The sequence below is a fragment of the Coturnix japonica genome, chromosome Z (genome assembly GCF_054131305.1).
Source record: "Coturnix japonica strain WE chromosome Z, WE-NBRP24, whole genome shotgun sequence".
NCBI lineage: Eukaryota > Metazoa > Chordata > Aves > Galliformes > Phasianidae > Coturnix > Coturnix japonica.
This window is the reverse complement of record NC_140702.1, coordinates 1,391,738-1,400,272: the sequence shown is the minus strand read 5'-3', so window position 1 is coordinate 1,400,272 and position 8,535 is coordinate 1,391,738. Positions and strand designations below refer to the sequence as shown.

Sequence of the window (8,535 nt, the reverse complement as noted above, 5' to 3'; positions counted from 1 at the left end):
CCTCCCCATGATTACAGAGGAAATACAGCAAAACAACATGCATGGTCTTATTGTTGTCATGTGCTTGAATACGAAGACCTCTCTTTTTTATGGTTGAGATTTTTGTTGATATGGGTCAGTAAAAACTCACATTGTTTAGCTTTCTCAATAGGCGATCGTGGGAATCCTGGTCTCCATCATCTGGTACCACCGTGGATTCATCTACATCAGGCACGACTGAAAGAATTAAAACACAAAACAACCACCAAGGTGAACCCTTCCAAAAGGGGGAAAGTTCCATTTGCTGCAAGCCACCGAGGTAACCAATAGAGGGGCCCTGATCCCCCTTGTGCCATCAGGATGCTCTGGCGCGGTATGTGCCTCAAACTCAAAGCTCCTTCCCACCTCCCAAGGAAAAGCAAAGCAGCCCAAGCATCTCCAGCAAAGCTGCCCAGCAGACAGCAGGGAATGCAAACAGCTTCTGGCTGCTCCCCTGCACTCCTGTCCTAAGTAAGTGACCATACGGGGACTGGCTGGGAAATCAGTGCATGACACACGTGAGTGTGCACAGGGTTGTGCAAAGCAGTGGGGATCCGTGTGTGTGTGTGTGTATGTGTTTGTGTGTGTATTTGTGCATGGATGGTGATGCACACACATTTGTGTCCATGAGTGTATAAACCAGTGGGGTTGCTCAGGTGTGTGTAGGTCTGTGGGTATGTGTGCAAGGACGAGCATGCACATATATGTGTGTGCACAGGGGTGTGCAGAGTGTTGGAGCTGCACAAGGACATTGTGGTACCGGTGTGTGCGTGCACTTTGGGAGTGAAAGGAAGGGGTTACACATGTGTCTGTATGTGTGTGCACAGGGCTGCACTAAGGGATGTGGTTGTGTGAGTGTGTGTGAGCACATGGATAGTGCATGGATGCGGTGGCACAAATGTATGCTTGCACATGGGTGTGCTGAGGAGTTGGGTTGCACACAGGTGCACACAAAGGGATATTTGTGGAAGGTGTAGGCACGTAGGTGTTCCCAGGGATGGTTTGCACATGTCTGTGAATGCAAAGGAGGGCACACAATGCAGAGTGTGCATGGGGGTGTGCAAAGCAGGCAGGGTGGCACACGGGTGTGCATGTGCACGTGGATAGGGGAATGCGGGGGATACAGGTTGACCTGTGCTGAGGTGAGTGGGGGCTCACGGTGTTGCTCAGTGGTAGATTTGTTCACACTGAGCGCTAACAGGAAACTCACACACCCTTTTTGTTTCAGCTGTGCCAGCGCTGTGATCCCTTGCTGCAGGGATGGGGTGTTGGAAGGATGGTCTGCGTGCTGAGCTCCCATCTCTTGCAGGAATCAAGTGTAGAGCAAAAGGGATGTTTGGGCCAGGTGACCGCAAGAAGGCTGGCTGCTTTGGATGGTGGCAGCTGATGGAAACAGGTGTTGTTGTGACCATTCAGCTTTTAACAGAAGTCAGGGGTCATGCAGCAAGAGCGACTAGGTTCTCAAATGGCTTCAGACGTGCACACCGAGTACATCTGTCCTGCCGTGCCATCTCTGCTTCTTTTTATGCTGGCATTGTTATGACCACGTGTTGGGCCTGTTTGCTTGTAGAAGGAGGAATGTTAGGTGCAGTTCTCACTGAGAACTTGTGATAGGATTTCTGTGTAATTTGAATCATGAGTGTTAGCACAGTGAGTTGAAGGAGGGCCCCGGAAGCAAATTTGGTGCTGTTGAAGCTCTGTGCGATGAGCAGGTGGGAGGTAACACGTGCTGGCAGGTGTGGAAACAACTTTGGGATTGAGGTGTGGAGGAAAGGTAAGGTGATGAAGGAGCTGATGGCAAAGAGTTTCCTGAGGAGGCTTGGTGCTTGCTTGGCGTTGGATCTGATCAACTTCTTGTGTGCTGGTGTCCATCTGGTGTTTGTGGAGTAGTTTTCATCCCAGGGTCTGTCTGGTAGGACTGGGGCTTGAGCCAGGCCAGGGCGAATCCAGTGTGCTTTACTCTCGTTCTTAGTGCTTGTTTTTGCTCAGGAGGGCCGGTGGCAATCCTCACGGAGCAAGGCCTGCAAATGGGGTTTGTGGAGGAAGGTCCTGCAGGCCTTGTGTGACACCCATGGAGCTGCAGCGAGGCTGCATCTTTGTAAAACAAGGGAAATGCACAGAGATCTGAAGGTGGGTTGTCGTCTCAAGTGATGCCGGAGGGGATGTGCGTGCTCCTTTACATATGCGTTGTCTGCCTGCTGTAGGTGGGTTGGCTTAGAAAGCTGGTACCGTGTTTCTGTTGTCGGGAGAAGCAAATATCAAGTCTTCTCTCTACTGAAAGATTTAACAAAAGAGCCTCTCCTTGCTTCTTAGCGTATGAATCACAGAATCATAGAATCGCGAGGGTTGGGAAAGACCTAAAAGATCATCCAGTCCAACCGTTCTCCTATTACCACTAGCTCCCAATAAATCACGTCCCTCAACACAACATCCAGTCATTCCTTGAACACCCCCAGGGTGGGTGACTCCACCACCTCCCTGGGCAGTCCATTCCAGTGCCTGGCCACCCTTTATGAAGTAATATTTCCTAATGTCCAGCCTGAACCTCTCCTGCTGCAGCTTAAAACCATTCCCTCTAGTTCTATCAATAATGACACGAGAGAAGAGGCCGACCCCCAGCTCACTGCAACCTCCCTTCAGGAAGTTATAGAGAGCAATGAGGTCTCCCCTGAGCCATCTCTTCTCCAGGCTGGACATTCCCATCTCCTGCAGCCTCTCCTCATATGGCCCCATTGTGCTCCAGACCCCTCACCAGCTTTGTTGCCCTTCTTTGAACACGTTCCAATGCCTCAGTGTCTTTTTTGCAGTGAGGGGCCACAAACTGGACACAGAATTCGAGTTGTGGCCTCACCAGTGCTGAGTACAGGGGGACAGTCACCTCTCTGCTCCTGCTGGCGTCACTGTTTCTGATGCAAAATGTATGTAAGTGTCACATGTGTGACATCCTTTTTGATGGAGTTCTGTGACTGGAGTTCAATGGATTTGAGAGCTGACTTGAAGCCTGTGGGCATCACCCAGGAGTTGGGGTGAGAGGATGAGGCATAGGAACAGGAACCTCTTTGGTCGTTCTTAACTCCCAACTTTTAGGTCAGGAATCTCTGTGTGTTTATCATGTAAAGAACAGAGTCATTGTGCAGCCTGTGAATGAATTGATTCACGCCTGCTGATTGGTGCTGTTCTCTACAGGGAGCTGCAATGGAAATGGACACTTGTGGTCCACTGTCCAGCCCCCTCCCGTGCTGGATTTTCTGGGCTTTGAGACACGTCTTCCAGATGCACTTTGTTTTATTTCTGATGTGTTGACCTGTTGAGCTCCAGCCCCAAATGAGGATTCAAGTACTACCACAGCAGTCCATTGGGACTGTAGTATTTCTTGCTAAACAGAATTCGTGTGCACCCTTGTCTTTCGTCTGCACAAAGGATCTTGCAATCATCTCTGTCTGTGTTTCTTTTAGACCCAGAGATGGAGCAGAGAGGAACACAGACTTGGGTGGATCTTCATTCAGGAGCAGGGACACGTCATGCTCATCTGAGGTGTCTGGCTGACAGCAAGAGCAGAGAGGTAAGTTTCATAGGGTCGCGTGCACATTTTATTTTATTTTTAATTCATGATGCATAGAGGCGTTCCCCAGACAAAGTGAGCATTTCTCAACTGGACTTTCTAGAAATGAGCTAGGCAGTGAAAATGGGTTTGAAGCATTCCTAAGAGCCCCGCAAGAGAATGCTGAGAGTTAATCTGGCACCCTCCTTTGGAAACGTCCGTTGTCTGTCAGCTCTTCAGCTGTGCCCTAACACCTCCCATTGCGCTGCCACACCAGGATAGAATTCCAAGCCCACACTGAGTCCTGGAATGTTGTGGTGCCGTGTTGGAATCAGATGTGACCACGTGGTCTTGGCTCCCCGCCTTGTGGGGGGTCATGGTGGACCAGGCTGTTGGCCGTTGGTGATGTCATAAGCGGCTGGAATGAGGGGAGGAGCGGTGCGTTCTGTGTTCCTTTGTGGGTGAGCTAGTGGTCGGAGTGGTTGTTGACTTGTTGTTCTTGTGCCTTTAGTGTCGTTAGTTAGTGTCGTTAGTTAGTTAGTGTTGTTAGTTAGTGTTGTTAGTTAGTTAGTGTTGTTAGTTAGTTAGTGTTGTTTGTTAGTGTTGTTAGTTAGTTAGTGTTGTTTGTTAGTGTTGTTTGTTAGTGTTGTTAGTTAGTGTCGTTAGTTAGTTAGTGCCGTTAGTTAGTTAGTTAGTTAGTTAGTTAGTTAGTTAGTTAGTTAGTTAGTTAGTGACTTTATTGCCTTTTTCTTCACACCGTCGTGCGCAGCAGCTTGTAGGTAAGCTGAACCAGCATGGGATGGATGGGTGGGCAGTGAGGTGTTGAGAACTGCTGGCTGTCAGAGCTCACAGCACCGTATTGCTTACTCTTGACCATGAGACGTAATTTACCCTCAGTACACACGTTCCAAAGGGGGTATCTGTAAAGTTGGCACCTGTCCCGTGCTTCTTCCATTGTCTTCTTTGCTCAATTTTGGAAGCATTATAAAGTTGCTGGGTGGACAGGCATCACGTAGCCTGAGACTCAGCTTGTCTTGCAGCAAGTGGATGGGACGGTTGTGCTGTGTGTGTTATTCCATGGATGTCTTAGCCCTGCTCACTGACCTGCTCTTTCTCTCTCCTCTCCTCACCCTCCGCCCACTGCCTCGGTGCAGCTTTAGCTCTCATTCCATCTGAGCAAAGCGACAAGGAACTGCTGCAGATTGCTTGAGGTGATCTCACTGCCAGGTACGTGCCATGATTTGTCCCCCCCCATGGTTTTGCCACAGGGTATGCGCGGGTAGATCTGAGGAAGTCTGTCCATACTGTGCTGTGTGAATAGAGAAAACAGAAGTGTGTTTCTGCTCTGTTCCAGCTGTTCACACTTGCTGTGATGGGTGTCGCGTGCAGTGGGATCAGCCGTGAGCCTGAGGTGGCGGCGACGGAGGTACAGTATGAAGCTCTGGCTGGTCTTTGTTCCCTGTGTTGAGCCATTAGAGGGAGCTGCAGATGTACTCTCTTGCAGTAAAGAATGGGCCCAAAAGGGCCTGGCCAACTTTCTGCGCCAGTGCCATTGCTGATTAGTCTGTGTTGAGAGAGATGCATCTTTGCATGGCCTGGCAATGCACGCCAAAAAGAGAAACGATTGTTGAGATGTGCAGCTCCTTCTGAAGTGCTCCTGATAAGGGCGGAGTGTATTTGCTGCAGCTTTCTCTGCAGATGTGCTCCTCACCTTGAAATCCTCCTGGTTTGTCCTCAGCTCCTGACCACGGCCTGTTCTCTGTTTTGCAGGCTGATAACATGCGGGAGCCGCAGCTGGTGCGTGCTGTGTCATCTTTAAACGTACCAGCGATTGCGGCGGCCCATGTTATTAGGAGCCACGTCGCCCAGGGGCCGGGTGAGCTCTCTCTGGAGGTAAGCAGTTCCAGGCGTTCCTTGTTGTCATGCATGGGAAAGTAGTAGAAGTTGTGAACGCAGCAGGAATAGTCTCAGACACCTTTAGTATATCTTGCGAGATGAAGCTTCGAAGGTTCTGTTGCAGCTTAGACTTTTTCTGGGTTGGGAGGAGTTTGCTGTCAAGCTTGAGGGTATTCTGCAGCACACAAGAAGGCAGTTATTTGAGCTGTTCTTTCCTGCCAGCTGTGCTGAAGCTGGGATTGATGTTTCATCTTTTGCAGGTTGGAGACATCGTGTGCATTGTTGATATGCCACCAAAGGAGATGAGCCCCTGGTGGAGAGGCAAGCGTGGCTTTGAGGTAGGCACACGCTTCCGACTATAATTTCAACTTCAGCAGAATTGGGAATCTCAAGTTGGAGCTGCTCTGCCTGCACAGGATGGCTTCTTGCCATGAACAGTTGCCCTGTGCCGATGTCAGAGGACCATCCCTTTGGCTCTGGGCTTGCGCTAATGCCCACCTGTCTTTTTGTTCTTATTACAGGTTGGTTTTTTCCCTGGTGAGTGCGTGGAACTCATCAGGGGAAAACTTCCTGAGTCACTGGTCAATTCCTTGCCAATGCCAGGTACGTATTTTACATTTGACAAAGCGGGTTAGTATAATAGGGTCAGAATGTGGCTTTCAGGGGGTATGTAAATGCCCAAGTTCAGCAAGCTTAGCAAGAGAACTTCATTAAGCTCCTTGGGCACCTCCAGGGATGAGGAAAATCCGTTCTTGTGTGTCCTTGTTGGGAACGTAATTCCTGTTGTTACGTGCTCTGTCGAATGCATTGCACTCAGCCACATCCAACTGAGCCAAGCCTGAAATGAACTGGTTTCTTTGTTTTGTTGCTCAGTGGCAAGGAAACGGGGCAAACTCATCACCCGCCTTCGTTCCCTGGTGAAGGCCCACCCCAGGAGAGCAAAGCAGCCGGAACCAACGACATTCTCTGGATCCATGTCCTTGCTTGACATCGTTGAGAGGTATTTAGCCAGCAGGACTTGAGGGCTGAGCTGTAGGAATGGAAGCATCCTCTGCTGTTTGAAACAGAGCGCTTTTCTAAGCTGTGTTTCAGCAGAAAGCAGGCAATGCCGGGAACAGGCAGCAATTGGCAAGGGCTCAGTGCAGCTCTTCCCTCACCCTGCACCACGACTGACAGCATGCTCTGTTTTCTCTGCAGAATGAGTTCTCCCAGTAAGAGGGCAGAGTCAGCAGCTGCCAGTTGGCGTTCCTGCTTCTGCCTGGGCAAACCATCCCCTGTGGCCAAACGCCAACTGCAGAGCAGTGCCAGGGAGCCCTCTGAAGTAGAAGTCTTGGTTCTGGCAGGTAAGGGTGCAGATCCAGCTTTCAAAACACTGCTTGTCAGAAACACAGGTAGAATTCATGCTTTCAGTGGGCTTGTACTTCCTTCTGGCGTTCAAGCCCATGCCTGACATCTTTGGTTGACCCCTGTCTTTCCCAAATGAGTCTCTTGTCAACACAAGAGCTGGGCCTGCACGAGGATAGCTTTCAAGACAGTGACAGTGTTGCTAGAAGCTTATTGGCTTCTGCCCACCACCACTACATAGCCAAATGTCAAGAACCTCTTAATGGTTCATCTTGTGAACGTTCGACACTAACCGTTGTGCATCTACTCCTTCCTAGGTGACCCGAGCCCTTGTATATCCCCAAGACGCAGGGCATGTTACGATCATGCATCCAGTGATTCCATCAATGAAGAGCTGTTGAGAAGCACAGGATGCTGCAGTTCTGATGAAAGCCTTCCATATAACATCAGTTATGCAGAGAAGAATGTCATCGTTGTTGAAGCCCTCATTCATCCTATCCCTCCAGAAGCTCCTGACCTGAGCCTACCAGATGCCACAGTTACAAGCCTGGACTGTGGCCTGGTGCCTTTCCAGGACAGCCCAGCCCATGCGCAGCCCGACTGCCTTGACAGCAACACCTCCAAGCAGGACCAGGACAGCGTTACTGAAGAGCAGCCGAGCCTCTTGGAGGGGGACTTGGAGTCAGGCCTCCAGTCCCAGGCACCAGGCAGCAGCTCAAGCTCTGAGCCACTTTCCCCTTAACATCAGAGGACGTGTCCCATCTTTACCCCAGACCTTTCATTCCGTCCTTTCTCCTATTGAATAAAGGCACGCTCGTGCTCAATCAACGCCTTGACTGCATTCCGAGTTTTCATTCACAAAGACTGGGATGAATGCAAGAAACAGCAAGGCAGCTCGGCTTGCAACGCTCTGGCTGTGGGGTGCGTGCAGGGACACTGTAACCATACAGGGAAAGGCTTCCACTGCTTCCTCAAGCTGTAGTCCAGCCCTGCTACTGCTCTGTGGCACAAAGCCCTGAGGGATGTTCCATATTGTTAACCTAAGTGGAGCCAGCTTCATGCACTGTGTTTTGTTGTTGCTGGGTGAGAGGGGGATGCACGTTGGTGAGAAGATGAGCATTGCTGGATCTGCCACGAGTGTCCCTTCTGCCTCTAAGAATATGTCCTAACTAGGATGTGAACACTGCTGGCACTTCCTCATTGCATGTGCTTGGAGGATCTTCAGTTCTTGCACATTCAGGATGTCTGTCAGTGACTACAAGGAAATTCTCAAGTACTAGGAATTCCATGAAACAGTTGGAACGGGTAAGTGTCATCTTTGTACAGAAACAGCACGCCTAACAGTCTGTCTCACCACTCTAGAATTAATCTGAGAATAGATTGACAGCTCTTGTCAGTTCTCTAAGTCAGGTTTCATTTGGATAAACTTGAAATGGAATTTCTGAAACCAGTTGGAAATTGATGGTGCTGATTACCTCTTCATCTAATTAAAACATTATGCACTTTCGGTTGGGAGAGAAAGTTACAGTACTCCACTCCAATCCAGTGGATTGCAGGAGAGAATTGAAGGGGGAAAAAAAAACACGAAGTAGAACTCATGGGTTGCGATAGAATTATTTACTGAGATAGAGAAAAGGATAATAGTTATGATGAATGCAAAAGCAATTGCTCGCCACCTACCAATCAGTGTCCAGTTAGCCTCCTAGTAGTGGAAGAGATTTTCATGAAGTTCTACC

At 49.6% G+C, this 8,535-nt stretch overlaps 1 protein-coding gene and 1 long non-coding RNA gene across 2 annotated transcripts; both read left to right on the top strand.

Moving 5' to 3' along the window:
* Window positions 1-1,231: 1,231 nt before the first annotated feature.
* On the top strand, window positions 1,232-4,986 carry LOC146753349 (uncharacterized). Its single transcript, XR_014939944.1, has 4 exons — window positions 1,232-2,148; window positions 3,474-3,580; window positions 4,714-4,786; window positions 4,914-4,986. It is a non-coding gene; the product is annotated as an uncharacterized LOC146753349 (long non-coding RNA).
* Window positions 4,987-5,333: 347 nt separating this feature from the next.
* On the top strand, window positions 5,334-7,627 carry LOC146753348 (uncharacterized). Its single transcript, XM_085530476.1, has 6 exons — window positions 5,334-5,452; window positions 5,716-5,793; window positions 5,977-6,058; window positions 6,329-6,455; window positions 6,653-6,798; window positions 7,117-7,627. The coding sequence occupies exons 1-6, from the start codon at window positions 5,339-5,341 to the stop codon at window positions 7,539-7,541; spliced, it is 972 nt and encodes a 323-aa protein (XP_085386602.1). The 5' UTR covers window positions 5,334-5,338; the 3' UTR covers window positions 7,542-7,627.
* The last annotated feature ends 908 nt before the right edge of the window (window positions 7,628-8,535 follow it).